Source organism: Ylistrum balloti, unplaced genomic scaffold (genome assembly GCF_031769215.1).
Source record: "Ylistrum balloti isolate Yb309-2 unplaced genomic scaffold, AGI_CSIRO_Ybal_v1 Utg370022, whole genome shotgun sequence".
Classification (NCBI taxonomy): Eukaryota; Metazoa; Mollusca; class Bivalvia; order Pectinida; family Pectinidae; genus Ylistrum; species Ylistrum balloti.
In genome coordinates, this window is record NW_026782089.1 from 315,278 (window position 1) to 341,348 (window position 26,071).

Here is a 26,071-nt window from a genome sequence, read left to right on the forward strand (position 1 = left end):
GAGTTACTGTATCTTACGTGAATGAAATCTCGTTTCTAATTGAGACGATCTTTCATAGAATAGGGCTTTGTGGCACGGAAAAAGAAAAAGAATATGCACTCCGTAACGAAAGGAACACCATACTGGACGGTGTCTTTGCAGGTGGAACTGCTCATCATTAAATATCTATTGACATCACAACATCAAATTATTGATATTGTTAATTCATTTAGTGATATCTTCAATTCCAGTTACTGATATCAATAATTCAAATTAAGGATATATTTCAACAATTCTGGACATTTAGTTATATCATTAATTTGAATAAGTGATTGTGAACTAAATTAAATGTTGGTTGTTTTCCACTTGAATATCACAGAAAGTTTAGAATACTTAAATATTGGGTTGAATTACTTACTTAGGAAATTATGTTTTGAATTGTGCAAATGATGGTTTCAAGAAATGAAGAAAAAAAGAAATTGTTGGAACTGGGTTTGTTTTGTTAAAAAAAGCTTGGTTTTGAAAATGTATGGAATAATCAGCAGATGTATACTAATTACTGTACATGGCCCAGTATAAATCATTCAGGCAATCATCCTACATAAATCAAGAAAAGTGATCAATCACTGATATCTCAGACAGTGTATTAATCTAGACTAGACTGGGAATTGATAAACACCATTTTATGATGTCTGGTTTGCTTCGTTCTTATGATATAGTTGATATTTGCCGTTTCCCTGGTCAGAAAAGTGTCTCCATAACTTTATTGTGTTTACCAACTGATTGTCATGATAAAGAATTGGTGGTTTAGCATCTTACATAAGGTGTTTGTAATTGGAGACCTTGACAAAAGAACTGGGGAGATAAGAAACCCGATTATGTTGTTATAAATAGTCATGATAGCACTATCAACTGGTGAATTTCTAAGTCAGGACCCCTACAATATTAATACAACTCCGAACTGGGAAATGGGAACACTTCCCATCAGGAGTGTCATGAAATGTTCAACATTTAGTTCAAGTTCATAAAATATATTTGTGACCTAATGAGTATTAATAAAAGTGCATAAGTAGATGTCTTGAAGCAACTAAGAGAGAGAGAGAGAGAGAGAGAGAGAGAGAGAGAGAGAGAGAGAGGGAGGTAGGGAGAGAGAGAGCATGCCCCAGAATGCCTATAGGAGACTTGGGTGAAAACTAGTATCCATACTAGTAGACAGGCTGGTTCCTGGATAGTATAGTGATATCTATTGTTATGTCAAAACATCCTCAACAAAAATATCCCAGACTATCAACTGAATACAAAAGATCAAATTGTAGAGAGTTAGAGACTAATAACAAACTACTGCAGAGTAACAATACAAAATTCTTTATTGTTAAGACTTTGTCTACTCAGGATTGCTCAAATAAATTCCATTGAAAAGAATTCTATGAGCTTGTACAGTCACTTAATGTTCACAGTCATTCAACACCAGAATAAACTTTATCTACCACATAAATCGCAAAGTTTGTTTGTCAGCTGTAATTTCTCCTGAATTCACACCTCTGTAGTATTCAGTCTGAAAAAGAAAGAAAAAACAAAACAAAAATTGTGGGTTACCTTGACTATGTTTCAGTAAGTTACTGATTCTTAAACATTAACTTTGTATTACACTTTTAGATTCAACTTCAAAACAAACAGCAGTCTTATGAGATTGAAAACCGATCAGCAATTTCCCTCGATTTTTAATCTCCAAGACTGCTATTTGTTTTGAAGTTTTACCAGATAATAGAACACAAGTCAAAGTAATTTCTTTTTGCAAACAATGTAAGGCTTCATCTCAGATAATTACTAGCCAATTATAAATATGTTTCTAGACCTTCTGGTAAATCGAAAGAAGTTGTTTAAAAGTCATAGGAAATTCAACCCCAGTGACTTTGAATATGGATCAAGGTAATTTCTTTCTGCACTATTTGTCGCGTTTCATCCTAGAAACATACCAGCTAAATACCATGCTTCTGTGCCTTTTGGTTGGTAAGAAGAAGACATTTCAAAATTGTAACAAATTTGACCCATGTGATCTCAAATGTGGGTCAAATTATTTCTTTTCCCAAACTTTGTCTGACTTCTTCCCTACGAACCAAATATCATGATTCTCTGACATTCTAGAAGAAGTCTTTTAAAGATTTTGGCAAACTTGATGGACTGACAAAAGATGCTTCATCTCCACATAAAGTGCACTCGACTCTACAGACCAGGCCAGCTTAAAAATTATTCCCCTTCACCAACAAATGCTTCAGACCAAATTTGGACAGAATCCTGTAATTCCTAAAAAAAGAAAAATTTCAAAGAATTCACTACGTTTCTTATTTTGGGCTACCGTTTACATATTCCACTCCCACAAAAATTTTCTCGAAATCTGTTCAGTCGTTCATGACTAGTAGCTGACAGATGCCTAACGCTAGATGCTGAATGGATAACAGACGCCAAAACACAGTATATGCTCACCATTCCTTTGGACCAGGTGAGCTAAAAATGTCTCTAATAAGGAAAAATTTTTGATGTGATGGAAAATAAAATAAAACCTGTCATTTTCTTAACAGCTGAACATTTAAGCTTTCAAAGATAATAAAATTATAATTGACATATTTTTTTAATGTCCCAAACAGGGCACTGTCCTTGCCAATTGTTAGTTTTCTGTCTGTCTAGTTGCTATCACGTTTTCAATCACATCGTCCAAGTTTTGCAGGAGATTCACTCAGATAGTTTGAATCAATATATACAGTTATCTTATCTTATATTTTTGTTCATAAATAAATCGTCAAATCCTTTTTGTGTCAGTTTTGAGTACCAGATAATCCTGGAAAACAAGGATGGCGGCTCCATTGAATCTTCAAATTTTCCATAAGAGAAAAACCCTAAGAAATCTTATAACTATGTAATGTGCGCAACCCAAACTTAAGATATTTATTTAAAAAAAAAAAAAAAAAAGAACTGTACACATTATGTGGGTTGTTATGGTAGTCTACCTTCCCTAAGCATCATTTAAAAGATTTCATACTTGATGCTGCTGAATTGATGCAATAATTGAATATCAGAACTGTAAGCTAAATTGAAAATTTATTTCCATTTATCATAAAAGGCTATCATGCTAAAAGAAACCCTTGAAGAAAAATGTTCACTAACAACCAGGTGCAATAATGTACAGAAATGGAGTACAGAAAATGCAGAATTACTCAGTGTTACTGATCAGTCCTCATAATTTGACAAGAGGTTTTCAATTTGGGAAACACTAAAATTGTCACTGTAATAATCTTTATTATGACGTCAGTAAGGTTTTCAATTTGGGAAAAACTGAAATTGTCACTGTGATAATCTTTATTATGACATCAGTAAGGTTTTCAATTTGGGAAAAACTGATATTGTCACTGTAATAATCTCTATGACGTCAGTATGACTGGTTTGATATTACTCACCTTATATTTGTCCATCGAATAACAAAGCAAACCTATAGGGAATACATACAACAGAAATCCACTTAATGTTGTTCTGGAAGAAACATTGAAGTGTTGAAATCTTGTCATTTTTGCTGACACAATTCGCTGCAGTGCTGGATCAAACTGAAATCAAATAAAATTAGATGTAAATAATCTGAGAATACTAAAGATTCCTAATTCCTCTATACATGTGGTTATCTTTTCTGAAGTATTACTTCAACTGTACATATTGTTTCTATTTTAGTGTACACCTCACACACATGCACATTATGACCAGATAGGAAAATAATAGTTGATTCAAAGTTTTTGATTAAAAAAAAGATATACATAAAAAAAAAATGATTACATTCTCCAAGGATACACATGTATAGTGCTCTACCACACAGGGTTACATGTTCTAATGTTGTCAGTCTGTACTCTATCATACAGGGTTACATGTTTTAATGTTGTCTATCTGAATTCTATCATACAGGGTTACATGATCTAATGTTGTTAGTCTGTACTCTATCATACAGGGTTACATGATCTAATGCTGTCAGTCTGTACTCTATCATACAGGGTTACATGATCTAATGTTGTCAGTCTGTACTCTATCATACAGGGTTACATGTTCTAATGTTGTCTATCTGAGTTCTATCATACAGGGTTACATGTTCTACTGCTGACTGTCTGTACTCTATCATACAGGGTTACATGTTCTACTGCTGTCTGTCTGTACTCTATTATACAGGGTTATATGTTCTAATGTTGTCTATCTGAGTTCTATCATACAGGGTTACATGTTCTAATGTTGTCAGTATGTACTCTATCATACAGGGTTACATGTTCTACTGCTGTCTGTCTGTACTCTATCATACAGGGTTACATGTTCTACTGCTGACTGTCTGTACTCTATCACACAGGGTTATATGTACAGAGTGACATGTTCTAATGTTGTCAGTCTGTACTCTATCATACAGGGTTACATGTTCTACTGCTGACTGTCTGTACTCTATCACACAGGGTTATATGTACAGAGTGACATGTTCTAATGTTGTCAGTCTGTTCTCTATCATACAGGGTTACATGATCTAATGTTGTCAATGTGTTCTCTATCATACAGGGTTACATGATCTAATGTTGTCAATGTGTTCTCTATCATACAGGGTTACATGATCTAATGTTGTCAGTCTGTACTCTATCATACAGGGTTACATGTTCTAATGCTGACTGTCTGTACTCTATCATACAGGGTTACATGTTCTACTGCTGACTGTCTGTACTCTATCATACAGGGTTACATGTTCTACTACTGACTGTCTGTACTCTATCATACAGGGTTACATGTTCTACTGCTGACTGTCTGTACTCTATCATACAGGGTTACATGTTCGAATGTTGTCAGTCTGTACTCTGTCATACAGGGTTATATGTTCTAATGCTGACTGTCTGTACTCTATCATACAGGGTTACATGTTCTACTGCTGACTGTCTGTACTCTATCATACAGGGTTACATGTTATGAAACCTGGGAAAGAACTGGAAACACAAAATAAAATCATTATGGTCTTTTGACTGGAAACGTGACATAACATCACATTTTTAATTTCATTCTTGAAGTGTTTAGTTACTATGATAGTTCTTGAAATAGATAATCATAATTGAGACAAAATAGCCAATATACATACAATATATCCAGAACCACTGCTGTAAGGAGATGTCTTTTTCTTCATCCATTCAGCTCGTGCAACAGAGCGTATTGCCTTTCGTTTTTCAATATTCTGTAATTCCTCTGGTGTTTCTTTGAACATCTCCCATGGATTCCAACTGGAATTTTTTCCAGCCATGTTCTTAAATTAAAAACGCATGACCTCATTTATCAAGAGTGACTGTATGATAAATTTTGGGAGCACTTTGTCAATCTTTATTTTTGTATTCATATATTTAAGGATATCATATATATTATTCAGTTATACCTTGTAATTTACAAGGACTACCTAGTACTTTGATATTTTAAATACCTCCACCTGTTGTTAATTGGAAATATATTATCCGATTTATTGTGCAAACACAAAATGAAAACAAGGCCAAATTTCACATGAAATAGCTGTATAGCAGTAAACATGAGTAAGGGGGGATAACTTGTATTTCATAAGCATATAGTATTACCAAGAGAAGATTGTTAATGTTGAGAATAAGGGCATGTGCGGCATACATGGTGATCGAAGAGTTGTCCTGTTAAACGATGGAACTTATATGACTAATACAAGCAGTGATTTTTGCACAGATATGCTTTTTTGAATCCTGGATCTAAACTAACACTTTACTTTGTGAAACTCTCTAATTTTTTTAGAAGTGGAACCCTCTTCATCTGTCATATAGGACTCATAAAAAAGTTGATAATTGTGCCCCACACCAAATATTTTTCTTAAAAAATGGGTGCCAACATAGACATCTATAATTTCATCGGAAATGAAAAAATTCTTAAGGGCGATAAAAAAAAAATAAAAAAAAAATATACAGAGTACTCAATCAGGTACTGTTTTGCGGGCTTATATTTATATATCTAAAAACTTAAATATCAAATGTAACATCACCAAAATTATTTTCATGCAATTTAACTGCAATGCTTTTCAATATATATCAATCAGCTGATTAGTATATGATTCCAATACAAAACAAACATGTTGTATACATCCACATTAAACCCTCACATACTACAAAGGGGGTATAATGCATTATCAAGGATTGATAAGCATGTATGCATGACTTTTTACTCAAATACACTCAGATATACTCAAATACATCTAGAATTCACTCAAATAATCTCAATATGTACCTTATGTAACCAACAGGTGTAATTATGTTTTAAGGGAAAAAAGTTTTAATTATTAATTAATTATATTGTATTAGACTACCAGTAGGTTATCTACATGTATACAGGTTTGTGAAAAATGTTATTTTAAAATCGAAGAAACCTAAGGTGAATAACTTTCTATGGTGCCTAATTAATTACCATCACAGAGTATAATGGGAATCCACCACATCATATCATTATCAACTGAACAACTATACAAAGTTATTGACAATTTGAATAAAAGCAAGAATTTCGTGTAATTGTATGTGCCATCTGTCCTGCTTTGTCATTATGATGCAATTTTTTTAAAAGTCATCCTCGAAGGTAAAAAAAACCCCAAACATATGTATACTTAAATATTCTCAATTACACTCAAATACTTAAATGTCCAAGTATCTATAGAAGGTCTACATGATAAGTCCTTGATCTATGTTCTCTTTAAAAAGTTTCATCATCCATTACTGACAAGCACACGTCTTTTTAATCAGATGGACAATCACAAAACATCCTTCAGATGATATAATAATGAACAGCTTGTGAAGACTGTTATGCATTTTGGTATAGTTCTAAAAGTTGAATACTATCATTGTTAAATTTGGGTATCTACATCATTATTTAGCATTTGACGTTTGAACAATTCTGAAGCATTTGACTGTTCAAATCCATCTCGGTACATTGTTAACAATAAATTAGAAAATCAACACCTTGTCAAATCTTTTTGGAGAATTTTAATGCAGACTTAAAATAATGTATGTTCTTAAACCTGATCTCAAACAGAACTGCATATGTAAGATCAACTCTAATTGGTCTAAACCTATCTACTCCCAATTTCTACCAGTAGAAATGAGAGAGGTTACGTCTCAGCCTTGATCCAGAAAAAGTGGTAGGATATATCGGAGATAATGACAGAGGGAAAACCAAGGGCATTAACTCTGGGAGATCAGAATGACAGGGAATTAGCTGTATAAGTATCTACTGATTACTCATTAGCACCAATGGTTTATAACATATAAATATTTTGGGATGTTTAATATATATATCCCTAAAATGTATGGTTAATTTTAGTTAAGATCTTAGCTAGCTAACTCCAAATCAGTTTTCTTCTTTAAAAGGTTTACTTAGAACTTCATTCATACACTCCTAATGAAAGTCTCTGTCCTCACGATATATACATTCATCATTCATTTTTTTTATTTATTGATTCACAAACAAACCAATATCAATAGATATATGTTATTTTTTTAAGTAGAGACGAAGAAAACTGAAATACCAAATTCAATTTCTCACTAAGATTAAGAGAAATTTGTATCCCACAATCATCCGACGGTAGGCTATTCAAATTGACCATTGTCCATTGGATGATTTTATATTGGAACTTATCAATTTAATTTATTAGAGGTACTTAACACTCCCAGATGTTTTACTTTATTGACACATAATACAGAACTCTACAACTTCTACAAGGCAATCAACTGCAACATAAAACCAATACTGAGCAAGATAAAAAGACTGTTGAGGAATGCCAGTAATAGCAAAACGAAACAAAAGTCATCGGTATGTCGTTTGAGAGCTCACTGCCGAAATAATTAAATAAAATACTAAGAAATAACACAAAATATATAATTTACTTACCAACAGCAATATTTTCAACCTGCAAAGGTCAGCTACCGGATGTGAGTGTTGAACGTCTAATCATAAACTTCGCAACCGGGTGTAACTTTCCGGACAGTAACCAACTTGACATTATTAATCCGGTATTTAACAAAATGATATATCTCATTTATTGTTTAAGGTATCGTGTTTAGTAATTATGATATCATAATTTGATAAAGGACTGGATCAAAGTTGCTACATGAATAAATGACAACTTGCCTTGCTGTATCGTTGTAAATTAATTCGCTATATCAATCACGATTAATTAATTTATCTTGCATATTATCATATTCAGAGACGTGCCATAATCGTGTAATATTGATGGAGATAATTGTCACTAAGAAGAAAATGCTATCCATAAAAAATAATGACGTTTATTATAGTCTCCAATGCGTCTCTACTTAAAACGTTAACCCACGGTGATAAGATTCATTTTGTGATCTCCCTGAAACACTTTCGATATTCGTTTCAATGTATCTGTTAGCATATATAGTAATAAGTTTGACTGACCAACTCCTCTACATGCTACATATTGTAGATGATACATACACAGCAATGTATTTCTGCCCAATACCGTCGCGTTTGAGGGTAAGAATTTGATATAAATCCAATCACCACTTATACTAACATATATGTATGTATAAACTCGACTGGACCTTTTTTCTATTGATTCAACTTATTAACGCGAATCTTGAAATAATGACAAACTTTAAAATGTCCTGTTTTTTCCTCTCTTTGGAAAATTCTAGGTTTATAATTTCATTCGTTGATTGAATGCGTAGTAGGATGCATGGAACTCGTCACTGAATTCGTAAAGCAACCCCTTCGACAACTGTACCTTGAAATTGGAAGAAAGGGTAAGATTGTAGACTCGGTATGTGTATTGTATGTATTTCAGTCCATGACTCCCAAGTTGTATAATATTTCATAACATTTAAGATAGAGTCTAAATTTTGTATTGTAAGATCAACTATTAACTTCGATGTGTGGCTACGTATTACATCAGGTGTCTGTTGTCTCTGTGCTTGGAATAACTTCAACCGACTACCTAGGCTATTTATGTTTGTTATGTACAAGTAAGATGGCAATAACTTATTTCTATTCTTAATGAGCGAGCCTGAAATGAAACAACAATAAAAATTGATAGTGAACACTGACATCAAGCACGTAACATGTTGCAAGGATGAGCTAGACCCAATGCAGAACAAAATAGATGATCTCAGTTTTATAGTTTAAATGACCCCTGAGTTAAATGTACTCCGTTATATATTGTCACTGGTCAACGGCTATTGCGCCAGAATTAAACATGTCGGTTGTAAACAAGGCAATTGATGTAAATATACTTGATTCAGTGATAAGTACTTTATCTTGAGATTTGATAACTGATAAACAAGGTAAAATCAACTTAACAAATTATGCATGTGTGTGAGTGGGTTTACGTCAGTAAATAGTGTCACTGTGTAGCTGTGATAAAAGATATTAGTTAAAAATGTCGACTCAGTACATGATTCAGTTCAACTTTATTATCACATTTATAATTACACGTGTAATTATGCATGTACAACATATAGAAAAGATGTTCAGCGAATGAAACAGATCTGAAGTATGATTTACATACTGGATGGCAACATGATATTTGGAAAGCTTATCACCCAGTGCTAACTTAAGTAGGGTTAAAGATTTCCGCAGCTTGGCGATAGAACTTACCGATTTATTAACGAAATGTTCGAAAAAGAAATGCATTTATTTATCCAGTGAGTTACATGCTGCACATAAACTTCACATTCTTGGATTTTTTTTCCTCCCACAGGGTCATGCTCACACAATCTAAACCTGTCACCGTGAAAACTGAAGTCTGTGACTTCCAATTGAAAGGTTTATGATATACAATATTTTCATAACATTTAAAGTATATAAGATAGACCCTAATTACATTCAAGAATGCTTAAGCTTTAGTGATTTTTACGTATGTAACATTTTACAAAAAAGTACGGATTGCTTCTATTCTTACTTTCCGTATCCGTTTTTTGTATTAGTCATACCACGAGAAAAAATGGCTACAAGTTAGGAAAGTCATCCTCATCACAGCAACAAATCGATCGATCTGACACTTACTACGCAGTGACATAACGTGAGATTATTTGTTATTCAATTATTTCTATTTGTCTATCTCTTTAATTCTTAAATGACCCTTTTCCAATGTACAATGTACTAACAACTCCCTGAATCTTGATACTTCGCATTTTCAGTTTTTATATAAGGCACGATATACGTCGATGTCCCGCGCTTAATGTTAACAATCTTTTGGTCAAGAAGACTTTTATTTCGGGGTTTATGTGATTCACAGTGATTTAAATTTTGTTACAAGATTTTCATTACCGAAACCGCCACTAGTCATGTGTTTTCCCTTATTAATTCTACAATGTGTAACGTACACAAGTACAGGTAGTACAAGAGGTAGGATATTTAAATACGATGTTTAGTAGATAATTGTCATATGAATATACTTCGAACATGTAACATCAAAACTATTGTTAAGGTCATTAATATTTACCTAATAATATCGTGTCATTATTCTAATAATTCCGATCTTGAATGGAATTCTTTTAATTGTTACCTAATTTTTCACATAGATATACATTTGGATAAAAAAGTAATGAAAAATGATCTTGAGTAAAGGAATCCATTTTGTGTCACAAAGCACATTCATACACACTGCAGACACATCACATTTGTTGATTCTTTTATGCTGTTGTAAAGGAGGACAGATGACAAAGATACAAATTCAACTTTATAAAAATTTTAGACAATAACATCAACAGCCTTGCTTATAAATATAACATATAATTCCCAGATTCCAACATTGTCTTGCAGTGTACCTGGTATTTAAATCCAGCAAGCAGTAGTCTGCAACTAAAGTTCAAGTGCGTGATCATACATATGTAGAGGTAAACTTTGTACATAAACAACAAATATAGTCACCCTTAAGTAACCATAAAGCCTTCAAACCACACGGAAATACAACGTACATGTGATGTCGACATCATTAATCATTTGTATTATGGTATACAGTATGTTCAGTAACAAGCTGTAATTAAACTCAACAAGTTAACTTTGGCAAACTTAACTGTTACATATATATGACGGCTCCTAGCTACCCATATATCAGTGTAGGTATCACTTATATCAGCCTTTGTTTATCACAAAACTCAACACAGTATGGAAAATTAGATAGAGATGTAGGATTTGAACGGGATTATGCTGTTCACCATACTGTTCAACATTTTCAGTTTTAGGCCTTTTCTTGATTTAACCTGGTGAAAATGACAACATCTGTCTGACTTCTTGGTATCAATGCTGGTTGGCACCTTCATTAATTGACGAATCAAGGTGTTTTGTCAAATGATTGTTGAGGTTATTTTGTAGTTTTGACTACAAAAAATTCACATTAATTCAGTATTGAATCGTTATTATATAACAGGCCTTTTTCCATGGGTTCTGTAAGGCCAAATATTGAGCCCATTCCTAATTAGATTTATTTCATGATATAGATATGTCCTGATTCGCAAAATATGTCGTTTACTCCTAAAAATTTCCTTCCCAATTGATTACATTTTCCCCAAATGAAATCAAAAGGTCCATTTTCAAAGGAGTAGAAAATAGCCATTTATAGTTATCTAGATGTGCTGTAATTAAATTGGTAGGGTTTATTTGTGTAACAGCACTGTTTGTTAAGTCATTTTCCCTGGTGTGATGCCCTTTCATCATCATAATGATTTGATCTTCAACAGTAATGTGACACATGCTCACCTTTATTTGTTTTTGTTTTATTCACTGTTCTAGCCAGTGACTGTACATATACACAAATACACAACCTTGCTGGTCCAAGTGACTATGTGATACGCTCAATCATTAATTATAACAAGACCATAGGTGTCAGCAATCTTTTCACACCTTTCTAGAATATTAGCAATAAGGTGTTTGTGTAATTTGAAGGAGTTATACCAAACAAGCGACCACTAAGTCTCTAGCAGGACACTCTACCACTACTACAGGGAAATTCCCACTAGCTGATGCTAGTAAAGTGACCTGTACACTCAACTTCTACATTTGTTGCAATGTCTGGAACTTTTACAGATCATCATCTTGTGACCATAACTTTAGAACATGATTATGTATGCACATTTTCATAAGCCATAAAGACTGTAAATTTGAATTCAAATATATTGATTGTGTATTGATCTACCAGATAGGCTGTATGACACTTTGATGTAATAAATTATTCATTATAAAGGAATAATCTCTAATGTATTAACAGTAACATGAACATAATTTTATTGACAGTTGTTACTATGAATAAAGCTGCATGTATTGAATATATCCTTGTTTGTACATTATTTCACACTTTCATTTGTTAACTCACCATCATGAGATGGTGAGCTATTCAAATCGCGGTATATTTGTGGTCCTTGGCCTGCAGGTCCATGGTCTGTTCTCAAAATTCGTATATATGTTCTGAATGGATCTCTCTCAAAACTTGATATGTAAGTTTCCCTATGTCCTTAGTTGTCCCCATTTGATTTTGGGTCTGATCACAAAAACAAAATGACTGACAGGCAGCCATCATGGATTTTGCCAAGTAAAGTTTGCTATTGCTATGCATTTTGTCTGAGGTTTGAAGTTTGCATCTCGTGCAATAGTCCATTTAGATTCCAGAGTATTGGCAGGTAGATGTACCCTGCATCAATCGATACATATCATTGTGGAGAAATTTGATATTTTAAGGTCTACCCTGTCTGCACTCAAATAATAAAAAAAAAACAATGTAAATCGTACAAGATGCTTTGTTTATTTATTTAGATATTCATGTTTGCTTGATGTCAAAGACTATGTATTTCGTTGGTTGACTAAAATATAATGTCATTAATGATTTTAGTTCCCTGTTTACATGGTATAAAGAAAATGTTTTGCATTGATATTGATATTTACTGCCTTAGCAGCTGTTGATATTTACTGCCTTTGCAGATAATGTTGCTATAAATGAATGACAGCCCTAAGATAACAAGATATTCAAAACAGAAACAAATCAATTTCATTTTGCAGATATATCAATCCAGAGAGGTAACATTGAATTGTGTTGGAAGAAGGCAAACAAAAATTATGGCTGCATTACCAGCTGGTAAAGGGATCTCATACCAGTTTGAGACTCAAGGTGAGAATTGTAAACAGTAAATTCTATTATTGGAAATTAGGATCTTTTTATTCAATATTTTAAGCTAAATGTATGCTTGATCAATGGGATCATTCTCTAATACAGGATAAAGACAACCATTTTTCACTTTATCATTAATATAAGGTATCAGGAAAAGATATGCTAGCTCATATTATTTACAACATATTTGTACAGGTTGTCTTCTTAGCAATATTTACACACAATATTGACTAAAACTGTTGAAAATGGATGATCTCTTTCAGCTTCAAACTCAATTTTCCTTATCATCAACTCAGTGTTTGAAATTTACATTGGTTTAATGTGAACTAAACAGTGTACATATATACTGTAATACCTGGTATATTTTGATTTTATCAACAGGCAGTTTTGACTGGGATAAGTACTTAGCTGAAACGGGATCAAAACCAGCTCCTGAAAGTTGTTTTAAACAGGTAATAACACCTTTTTCTAAGATGATATGATGAGAAAATACATAACTTCTATCTGTAAAACAACATCATGAAAGCCATTTGTTTTATGTGTACACACAAGGGAATTTATTTATCTAATACCTAATTGACCATTTCAGTCGTTGATTCCTCCTGTCAATGAATTCAAATTGAACATGAAGATAGAGGCAGTTGACCCCAGAAATCTGACCTCAATTTGTGTGGCAACAGTTGTGGGAATGATTGGGCCACGACTCCGACTGCGGCTGGATGGAAGTGATGACAAAAACGACTTTTGGAGACTTGTTGATTCCTCAGATCTCCACCTCATTGGTTATTGTGAATTGTACGGAGCACTCCTACAACCCCCCTTAGGTAATGCTCTCTGTTTTATGTACATTCCATCAATTGCAGCACTGGATCAGTTTCAGATTACAAGCACCAGATTCTCACATTAAGAGAATCAATTGCGAAAATCAAAAACAGCTTTTTAGCCCACAATCATCAGATGGTGGGCTATTCAAATTGCTCTGTGTCCGTTCGTCGTCTGTTCATAAAAATATTTTTGTTATCGCTATTTCTTAAGATGTACTGGATGGATCTTTCTCAAAAAGCCTACATAGGTTCCCCTTTCCCTAGTTGTACCCATTTTATTTTGGGCCAGATCAAAGAAACAAAATGGCCGACAGGTAGCCATCTTGGATTTGACTTTGAAAGGTAGTTATTACTATTTCTTGAGAATTACGGAATGGATCTTTCATAAATTTCATTTGTAGATTCCCTTTGGTCTCTAGTTGTGCTAATTTGATTTTGGGTCTGATGAAAAGAACAAATTGGCTGACATGAAGAGCATTTTGGGTGCAACTTTTAGATTTAAACAGAATTAAAATATAAACTTGATTTATTTTACAACAATTGAGAAACAAGTTATGTCAACTTATACTAATCACTCTTGTTGGCCCTTATGTAAGCATGTGAGGGGTCTTATTGTGGCAGGAAACCAGAGTACCCGGGGAAAACCCATGTGGTTGGGCAGGTGTCCCCTTACCTTTTCACGCTGTTCAGGGAATCGAACCCCGGTTGACTAGGTGAAAGGCGAGTGCGTTACCACTGCGCCACCCGACCACCAGAATTGATCTTGTATATCACTGTACATGTAGCTGCATAAGGTTAAGGTAGCAAACTTAATGTGACCCTGTATATAAATACTGAAACTGATTTTCATGAGAGAAAGAATTCCATATGTCGGCCCTGTTGATATACTGAAACTGATTTCATGAGAATAACAATCCCAAATATCATGAATGATAAGCATTAAATGAGGGAAGTCTGTCTGTTGGAATTCTAAGATGTAAATATCGTAGTGTGGGTAGCCTGGCAGTGTATAAAATAAAAATATTAATCATGTTAAGTGCCTGTGTAATAGGTCAACCTTTTGAGTAAACTGGTAACTAGTGGTGAAAGAATGTAAGTCTGCTTTTTGTGACTTTAAACTCACTTCTGGGAAAACAAAAATCTTTGCATTGTTTGTGATGTTTTCAGGATTTCGAATGAACCCATCATCCTGGCCAGCATTCTTACAGAAGACTTTAAATGGAGCAGAAGTTGCCCCAGAAGAATGTTTTAAAAAGGTAGCTGATCATATTGTTGACTTTTTGTCAGAAAAAGAACTTTTTGGAACAATTAAAGAGGACAAACTTCATATTTATAGCTGTCTGAAGGAAAATTAGTATTGATTTTTGCTGACATTGCCAGTGGTAGTTTGCTTTAGTAAACCCTATAACTCACTGTATCTAGGTACCCTTTCCTGTAACATTAGTACCTATTACCAACCCAAGGCCTGTGTTGTGTAACGTGTGCTCTTGACAAGCGTCTCAGAATCTAGGTCATAAAGATCTTTGTCACAGAGCATGTGTAGAGTCTACATCTTATTTCCCTCTTCTATAAAAGTTAAATGCACTGGCTGAATAAATTATTCTGTGATATTGACATGGTTTTCAAAGTCCAAAATTAAGAGATTTTCAGTAAATGAAAAACCTGTTTTTGATAGGAACCTCCTACACCTAAATGTAACGAGTTTAAGGTGGGAATGAAGTTGGAAGCAGTAGATAGAAAAAATCCACAGCTCATTTGTCCAGCGACGGTTGGTGCAGTGAATGGAGACCAGATTCATGTGACATTTGATGGATGGAGAGGAGCGTTTGATTACTGGTGCCGATATGACTCTAGGGATTTATTTCCCTGCAACTGGTGTTTCAAGAGTGGCCACCATCTCCAGCCTCCTGGCCAGAAAGGTAGGACTCAAATCTAGCCAAGGGAACAGGTCTGGTATTCATTTTCCAAAACATAGTTCCACTAGAAATAATTCACTAGTATAAATAAAAGTTTAAGAAATTGTGGCAGTTTTTTTTGTCATTAATGTTATAGAGTTGATGGATATTGCACTCTGTGAAGTTCACCAGATATATATGGCAGCTAGATATGTTTATCTGAAGAAGTACTTCTGATCATCCATTTATTGATAGTTAATAGCACTACAAGGATTACACTTGCTTGATGTATGCTTAAGAATACCTCTGATTAATCCATGTTACGGATGCTGAATTTGATGTACAGTTCACACTTCTTTACTTCACTAAAAGTGTCTGGTTAAATTTTATGTTGACAACTGTATATATTTACCAAGTAAACTGTATCACGTATACTCTCAGTGTGTTCAGCATTACTTCATATAATTAGTTTGAATGATTTGAATCATAGGGATGTACTCATCACTTTATTGAAGTGTCCAATAAGTATACACATGGTGTTGTAAAGACCAATAACAGTTTTCATTATGTTACATGTTTAAAGGAAATCCTCCTTTAAAGTCTTCTAAAGGAAAGGAAGTGCCGTTGACTATATCTCTGCCCACATCCAACACCTCAGGAAATAATGGATCTAAAGCATCACCATCTCTTGGAGGTGGAGCTGGGAAATCCCTCCATTCTAACTCTACTAGTCCCAATCTGACAGATAACAAACCACTTTCTCCCAGAGAGGCTGAGTCACCTGTTGTTACAGTCACAGAACCTGATACAAGTTCACCAAGTGCTGCTACAGGTATCTTTTACCAGTTTCATGATATACAAGATTACATATTAATAATTACACTATGTTTACTAATTAATTCCCAGCAAATTGTTTTTATTAGAAGACATATTTTTTGCTTCTCTTCGATGAAAGGACAAGGATCAATTTCAGACCTTTTCAACATTGTATTTTGTCAGAAAATGAGATTATTAAGTACTTAGCTGTAATTCTGGTCTGTAAATTTCAGTGTGTGTCTATGTGAACCATGGCTGTAACTGTGGAATGTACCTACAATCAAAAAAGATCTGTCAGCTACCTAGTCAGTTTGGTCCAGGAACAATGGTGAAGGTGCTCAGAGAAGTGGTTCAAACATGCATTGATAGTGCTACACATGAAAAGCAGGTGTATAACTGTATTCAGGAAGGCAGTGGTAAAGTCATTGTTACAGGTAGTGTATACTGTTTAGTGATAAAACAGGCTGATAAACGTACAATTTAGGTGGGATCTAATAATATATACAGTTGAACATCTTAAAATCTAATTACAGATATCAGTAGCTCTCTTTAGATCTCACTTGGTATATCTATGCTAATTTTGTTTTAATTACATGTAGATCTCGTTTCTGACTAGATAATCCTGTTTTAGATCTAATTAAAAATTTTTGTATCGCGTATACAATTATAACCCAACTTTAGGTATTATTGAATTTGTCTATGTTGAGTACCTTACTATAGCTCAGTTTCAGCTCTCATTAAATATTCTTTATTGAGTACCCTGCTATAGTGCTGTTTTTAAAGATCCAATTTCCTATGTCTGTATTGCATACCATAGATAACCTGTTTTAGATATAATGATATATCTGCACTGGCCCTACAATATCCCGGTTTGAGATCACAATACATATACATGTAACTTTATTGAGTGTACCTTACAATTACTCTGTTGTAGGTCTAATTTGATATATTGATATTATTACCATACAATAACCTGTTTTGGATGAAAGAGTACCCTACAATGACCCTGTTTTTCAAATCACATAACATATACACGTGTCTAAATTTTGAACACTACAATAAACCTGTTTTAGATGAAATCACATGTGTCTATATATTGAGTGCCCTAGACTTTTCCCTGATAATTGACCTGTTTGAGGTATAGTTATATATATCTAGACAAAGTACCATAGAACAACCATATTTTAGATATAATTTACAGGTGACAATTTATGGAGTGCCCTTCGATAACCCTGTTTTAAACCTCATTATGTATCTATTGATTTCTGTACTAATTATATATTTCTATATAGAAAGCCGTACAATAGCCCTAATTTAGATACCCCCGGTAATAGTATACTTGTCTATATGGAGTACTCTTCATTAACCCTGTTCATACCACTACCTAGCAATACACCCCTGTGAGTCGGTATATCTCTTTTTACTTCTTTCTAGTACCTTATTATCATTTACATACCTCTTGTTTGATCCAATGTCGAATGACAACTGCCCAAACACTATAATTGATGTTCATGCCTTTTGAACATAGTGTCTGACATAGAGTATATGCGTTACTTTCCTGCTTCTTTGCCAGCAAACCAAGGAAACAAAACCCACACAAAGCGGTTACCTGTTATCGACAAGGTATCAAGTCTGTGGTGTTTCATAGAGCGCATGCTGGAAGACCTGGGATGTTGCGAAAACCTGTTCACAAGTCAACCACTTCATGGATTTTGTCCAAAATGTGGAAGGAGCAAAAGTAAAACAGGTTAGTAACCTTATTTTTCCTGTTGAACTGCAAATTGGATGAAGAATGAATCTTTTTTAAAAAGATCAGAAATTAGTAGTTTAGAGACTATAATTAAAACTGGAAAAAAAACCCTTGAAATTGAAAATTGAAGTTGCTTGAGTCATACGTTTATTCATAATAAAGTCACATTATGATCTGTGGCTTAATACATCCTTTCTAATAGTGTATCAAAAGCAAATTTTATTTCTATTATGAGATATATGACCTGTAAGCACTTGGTCAGTACACATGTGCTGGAAGAATGATGTGAGTTTAAATGTATTTGATTGGTGTTGTTGTTACATATTTTGTTGTTTGGGTGAATAAACAATAAAAGGAGAAATCGGTAATTTTTTTTGTTTCTATTAGTTTACTGCCATTTTAAATAACAGATTATTTTATGCTGTTTGTACCACATTGTTCTGTGCTATCTTATCTCTACTTTATTCAACTGTAATCAGAGTCAGGAAACTGATATTCTCAACCTTATTTGGACAGTTTGAGTTGGAAATGTCAAATTATTTTCCATGGTCCCTTGAATTCTGTGATTACGAATTAAGACTTGATTTGATTTTATTACAAATTGTTGAAACTTCGAAATCCTTAGGTTATTTTTAACATTAGACTTGTTCAAAAGTTTGATAGTGAAATATATCTAGTGTGATTTGTTTTTAAGTGATTGTTAATGATTTAACAATTTGAAAATTTGGATATCTCTATTAGTATTCATAAAAAATGTTCATCTACAGAATGTGTAGAAAAGGTTTATACTTGAAATACTGATACAGTTAATTAGTGTGTTGAAGTGTTTGGAAATATTTTGAGTTATCTCCCTTTATTAGCACAAATTTGCAAAATGTTACACAAAATAATTCTTCATTATTACCAGGTATTCTTTTATTTCAGAAGACGATTCAGAAAAAATGACAAAAATTATTATGAAGAGACGATGGTCAACAGAGTCAGTAGATAGTCAAAAAGGAGCCAAACATCAACATCAAAAGATGAGACGGTATTCAGAATACACCGCTGAAGGTACATGATATCCTTTGTCCTGCGACACAATGTAATTCCTCTGTAACAAGAGATACATGGCCTGATTAGAAAATTTTAAACTGTTACTGTTGAGGATATGTATGTTACAGTTCTTCAGTTCAAGTGAATAACTAAAATATTACCAATGGTCCTAATTGAAGATTTTATTCTTTTCAACTCTGAAAATAAAAGATCTTAAACTTCATTATTGAATTGTGTGAATGTTTAAGAGAAAGAGCACAAATAGATCTCTATCTGTTTGATATATTTTTGTTCTCTAGTTCTGTTTGTTTCATTTGAAAATTTGAATCAACCTTTGACCAAATATATCACTTGTTGCACATGGCTAATTTGAGTCCAACTCCGCAGAGCAGAATGTATGTATGTATGATGATATATATAAAATGCAGGGCTGAATTATTCTTTCACTAATTTCTGATGTTTGATAAATGTTTCATATTGTATTTGTGCCAATTTATTAACGTAATATATTGTAAAGGACAATGAAATATATGAAATGTAGAATACTTTTTTTTCACAGCAAGCTCCACCACTGCTGACCCAAGACCGATTCACAAATTAGGAAATGACCCCTTGGAATGGTCAATTGAGGAGGTCATCCACTTCATATGTGATACAGATGCTGCCTTGACACCCCACACAGAACTCTTTAGGAAACATGTAAGTATGATATCATGCCTTATCTGTATAAATTAACAATTTCTGATATTATGATAAACCTTGAAGAAGGCAGAATAAAAGCAAACATTCACTGTAGTTGAACTGTACCCCATTTCATCCTTTTGTCAATAGGAATGTCAAGTTGAATTTAAAATTTGAATGTTAAAGCTGAAATGATGGCTCATGTTTTTTAATTTAAACTTTAAACTTAGTCAGTTTAATGCCAGGACTAAACAATACTGTTTGTAATGGTTTCCCTCTCTCCAGAATGAATTTGTTGAAATACCAGCTGCAGTGTAATGTATAATTTGATCTTTACCTCATGGTGAGATGATATTTTGTAATCTTTTGTGTTATTTTAACAATCATAAAACATATTTATTTGTTGGTTATGCTTTAATTATGTGTTGCTGTGTTTTTAGGAAATAGATGGAAGAGCTCTGTTGTTACTGAACAGTGACATGATGATGAAATACATGGGACTCAAGCTTGGCCCAGTTCTCAAACTTTGTAATATCGTGGAGAAACTCAAGAATAAGAAGTAAAAGCAATCATGACATTGTTAAAGTCCTTTTGGTTTCTCGTACCTAAGGTGCATAGAGTGAGATGGAAACGTGGCAGTTTAAATTTGACATATGTACAGGAAACGTGGGGGTTGTTTTCATGCATCATCAAGTGTAATTTGTAAGTGTAGATCTTGGTCAAACTGTGTAAAGACTGCCTACACCTTCATTACTGAAAATAGCCTTTATGAATATGACTTCACATGTGATACCCCATTTAACTTGACAATGTTAAGAAAGGGTCACAGATATTTGATGCAAGTTTCTGTGTAAAGATTGGAAAATCAAGAGAATATGAACCACTTCTCTTTACCGTAGATCACTTTTAAAACAATCATTAAATCGACATTGATCGATAAGCTTAGTCAATACCAGTTTTAAATTATTTAATAATACCTGTTCAAAAAAAGAAATGCAAGAATGATGTTATCGTTATTTTGTTTCTTTAAATGAGATTTTCTTAATAATTAGAAATAGGACTTATTTAATTTTTCTTGGACCAGTTTGACACTTACTGTTCCAAATTATAGTATAAAAGACTTTTGTTAATGTAAGCATGTTAATGATGTAAAGCAGTTGAGCTATTTCAGACTTTATGTTGATACTGATAAAAATGTACATGAACTTCAATATTGTTTTTCTAGAAATACATATAAATATTTCAAGATTTTAAAATATTCATACACCTCCAAGTGCAAATTGGTCAATGATTTTGGTTTTATGTATATAAAACATTAGGGAATTAAGTATGTAATTTAGAATCTGAATGAAACAAAGTATATTTTGTCAGGACTTGGGGGAATTTCAAAGATGTGTTCATTTTATTGCAACTTTAATACATTGAAGGGGTTGTCAGGTTCTCTGCCAATGAGAGATTCAGAGGATTTTTCTTCAGGATGAGAAAAGAGAAACCTTTCACATACAGAAACAGATTTGGTTTGAAAAACAATCATTTTGATTTACATTAATTGACATTAGTCCCTTAAGTTTTGTGTCTAATTGCAAAGTCTTAGATTTGGACTGGTGTGGTTAGTGTTACTCTTCTCAAAACGAACTGGAAGTTTTTTTTAAATTTTTCAAATTACTTAATTACACGGTTTCATTTCACATTCTCAAAGTAGAATTAATCTGAATTTGTTGACCAGTTATAACATGAATGTTACAGGGTGTGATGAGATGTTCCTTGTAAGGTAGTTGTAAATTTGAGTCAGCATGTTATCACAAAGTAACTTTGTATCCTTTATACATGATGATTGAAGGAGAAAATTTTGTGATTAGTGCTTAAATTATTTGTAATGTCAATACATTACCACATAGGGCTTGTTAATTCTTGTAAATGGCAAATATTTCGGTGCGTTTAACTGTAATATACTTTTTACCTGTAACTGTCAGTTATCGTAGAATGTATAGAGACAAAGTTCAGTTCTGTGTAGGTTTCGTCAACTTTTTGTTGTGTGATTAAATGTAAATGTATTAGTATGTGGAGTCTATGCAGCAAGAATGACAGTTCATTTTTATTTGTTAGTAAGCATTGATAATGTATGCTTTGATCTAACTTGTTTGATAATGTCATGATGTTTAAATAAACTCTGTCCAGCTGAACAAGTTATCTAACTTGTAAATGTCACTGCATTGTTTTCTAATCAAATATTGATACTTTATATTAAATTAGCCTATGCAGTTAGAAGTAGCAGTTTGTTATTTAGAAAGTATCAATGCTAGCTTTGTGTATGTTCAATATCTGATTATTTCGTGAATTAGCAGTGACGGATTGTATGTTTTATCATGGCAGATGATTTCGTGAATTAGCAGTGACGGATTGTATGTTTTATCATGGCAGATGATTTCACAGAGTGTCGTTGATATCTGATTATTTCGTGAATTAGCAGTGACAGATTGTATGTTTTATCATGGCAGATGATTTCACAGAGTGTCGTTGATATCTGATTATTTATCACATGTATCTGCTCTTGAATGACTATTGGTTATATATGAAATAAGTTTTATGTGAATTTTCTGTTCTGTAAAACAAACTTATGATTCAGCAACCTGGTTGTGTTCTGACCAGTCACGGCGTATTGCAATATATCAGTTATTAAGAATACCATTGTAAACGGTTTCCATTTAAAAACATAGAGTTTTTAAAGTGCATTAACATTGTTAATTTCTTGTATTACCACTGCATGCCAATAATGGTAACTTTAACATCAAAATAATTTTCACTGTTCTAATTATTTATACATAATGTTGAAAAGGATATATGCCAGTCTCTATATTTAAATGGTCTGCTAGACAGAAGTTTTGTTCTCAAGATGAATTAAAATGGTAGTATTAACCTTTCTGTAGAATGTTGCAAGGACAACCTATTTCATCAGTGAGGACCTGATTGATGTCAAGGAATTTGTGTCTATCTGAAAAGTTAGGATAAAATGTGTGAATAATAGAATTGGTTGGGATGAAAGAGTTAATATGTGAATGAAGTGTACACATTTGACAAGGCGTGATTAAGGTTTCAGGGTTAAAAAATCCAAATCATGACATTACAGTGTGGTAATGACACTTTTCATGCTTGTGACTTTTATACATGTACGTAATATTGCGAATGACATATGGCAGGATGCCAAATTTTTGTTTCTGCTGTGAAATGACATCAGATGAACAAGAGACATGAAACTTTCTGGTTACCGATCTCATCATCAGTGAATTTTAATTTTTCTATGTACTCTGTCAGTTCATATTAAATCTCACTTTCTATATATTGTCTTCGATATAAGTTCAATATGAGATGGAATAGCTATTGCCATAGTTACCATATGGATGATATATATCTCCTTAACTGTGACTTTGATCTAGATTGTGAATGAAATGAGTTTACACTGGTTCTTATTGTTCACAACAATGTTACGTCATACTACTGTGTGAGTGCATATTCATTGATTCTTTGGAACACCTCTATATTCATACATATTTATTGTAGCATTGGTAATTGCATGTATTTTGGAACTCCTTTTTATTTATTCATCGTTGTGAAAAGTTGCTAATTGTGTGTGACGAGATACCTGTATACATTCCCATGAACCTATGGTGCTGCTGTAAACAAGTTCCTTTTTCTAATGATAAAATCTGTGATCCAGAATGTTACAACATGTACCTCCTTTCAATAATGAATCTTAAAACAGAATTGAGGAATTGATTTAAATATCCTCTATCATACTAGATGATATTAATAGAGATTGCATTGTCTGCTGCATTCTTGTATGATTTAATGAGCATATTTACAAGTACTAAATTGATACTAATTGATAATAAACGAAATCCAATTTTATTGCAAGATATATCGTAGGGCTATTGGTTCCTACACTGTTCATGATAAAAAGTTCTATACTATACCATATCTTATGCTGTTTATGTGCTTATTCAACATTAAAATTTCTCTGTGTATGCATGCAATATATATTCCAGTTTAGAGAATATGAAAACCTTCCAACCTTTTTGTATTGGTGATCTGTCATGAAATTTGTCAAAATATATTTATTCAGGGTTCTTAATACCGTTTGTGTGAAGAACATGTAAGTAAATGTTGAGATACTGACAGTGTAATAGAACTGAAAATTACCGTCAACATTGCTTCAGGCCAACAAAATCTAATATTTTTAGTGCTTTACATATTGAACATTCTTATACATATATAGTATCCTTTAGTATTGATTGTCTGATGTACATATATGTAATAAACGTAATATCTGAATATTTTAACATTATTTTGACTGTATCAGAATATCAAATATTAACAGGAGATTTTAGATAATGTGATACATATGCCAATGGTTCAAATATTTCATATTCACTTCCTCTCCAGACAAAAACAGTGATTTACAAGAAACAAAGGTCATTGTAGGATCTAATTCTTTATGATTTAAAAAAAAAAAAAAAATCAAACACCTGATTTGAAGATACTATTTTTCCAATGAGCATCACATTTCCGTCCTGGTTCAAGGTATAGTAGTGAAAGTGTTGTCAGACCTGCAATAAACTTCTCTTTGCCGTTAAGTTGCCTGGGATAACAAAACACTTTTTAAAAAGTTGAAGAGACACATTTCTCTTACTGCAGTTGTTGAATATCTATGATGATACAGATATGTAAAATGTCTTCAACATAGCTTGTGAGATGATTTCTTTGTTGTGTGAGAGTATTAACGATTTAATATCGCTCTTCAGCAGTAAACCAGATTTACATAATTGTGACACAATTTTTTTTCATCCTGTTACCATTCTTTAACCTATGGCCAGCAATGGTTAGGTCACATATCATATATAATGGTACATACTTTTTCTGGGGTATTACTTTTCATACTTGTGAAAAAACATGTGACACGTTAGTGCTAAAAGACTGCTGTAAACTTACATAGTTGATCAATTGAGAAGGAAATTAGCAACAAATTGTGTAGGGTCATGTGTTGTTATTTCTTCTTGTATGCTATAAAGTGGAAATCCATTATACTTCATTTATTAATTAAGATAACCATTTTGACAGGCTTATTGTCTTGTTGGGTCTATGGAAGACAGCTGATGAGAGTCAGCTGTTCAGGTGTTGGTCTTTGCTGTAATATAGTGCAGACTGAATATCACTGTGTTTTGATCTAGAGCATGCTTTGTAAATACATTCAACATTCATATTACATGCTTTTTAATGGAAGCTTTGAAACTATACAAGCTTTGATGTTTTTGTCTGATTAATAAATAAGATAAGTATGATGGTTAAACCTCTTAATGAAATTGTACATTTACATAAATTCATGTACTATTTAATCATTCATCATAGATATAAACTAATTTATTGAATGTCATGGAAACCTGTTGATATTGAATATCATTATTTCATAAAGATGCTCATTAATGACTCTGTGGTTTATTTTGCAAATACTTCAAAAATGCACTTAGTAAATTCCAATATCTATCGATACAGTATCACTACACAGGATTTTTCAAGTCTTTTCTAAGGGAAGTGTATTACACAATCTTCATACCGGGTGCATATTTTTAAATTAGTGCAAAGACATGTTTTGATATGAATAATTAAAGATATACTGTTATGCAATTATTGAATTTCTGAATACATGTAAATATAAAAAAAACTGGCAAATTACTGATTGTGCAATTTTAATGAAATTAAAGAATCTCTGAAAAAATATCAATTTTATAATATTGTTGTGTTTTCTTTTTTGAAACAGTAATAAATAAATATGTTTATATATTTGCAATATTGTTGCACAGTAATAACTGAAGTCCTCAAACAAGTTGTGATAAACCTAAAGGTCTTGTGCGAAAGCATTGTT

The 26,071-nt window shown here is 32.9% G+C and overlaps 2 protein-coding genes across 2 annotated transcripts; one reads left to right on the forward strand and one right to left on the reverse strand.

Annotated features, from left to right (window-relative positions):
* Positions 1 to 1,328: 1,328 nt before the first annotated feature.
* LOC132548656 (uncharacterized) lies at positions 1,329 to 7,973 on the reverse strand. Its single transcript, XM_060212533.1, has 4 exons — positions 7,921 to 7,973; positions 5,120 to 5,281; positions 3,432 to 3,575; positions 1,329 to 1,534 (listed from the first exon to the last, which is right to left on the reverse strand). Exons 2-4 carry the CDS (start codon positions 5,276 to 5,278, stop codon positions 1,463 to 1,465), a joined length of 375 nt encoding a protein of 124 aa, XP_060068516.1. The 5' UTR covers positions 5,279 to 5,281; positions 7,921 to 7,973; the 3' UTR covers positions 1,329 to 1,462.
* A 2,016-nt stretch (positions 7,974 to 9,989) lies between these two features.
* LOC132548652 (sex comb on midleg-like protein 2) lies at positions 9,990 to 22,529 on the forward strand. Its single transcript, XM_060212528.1, has 12 exons — positions 9,990 to 10,072; positions 13,045 to 13,153; positions 13,535 to 13,605; positions 13,743 to 13,977; positions 15,145 to 15,233; positions 15,653 to 15,896; positions 16,456 to 16,704; positions 16,922 to 17,122; positions 18,262 to 18,435; positions 19,363 to 19,491; positions 20,033 to 20,172; positions 20,595 to 22,529. Exons 2-12 carry the CDS (start codon positions 13,102 to 13,104, stop codon positions 20,715 to 20,717), a joined length of 1,707 nt encoding a protein of 568 aa, XP_060068511.1. The 5' UTR covers positions 9,990 to 10,072; positions 13,045 to 13,101; the 3' UTR covers positions 20,718 to 22,529.
* The last annotated feature ends 3,542 nt before the right edge of the window (positions 22,530 to 26,071 follow it).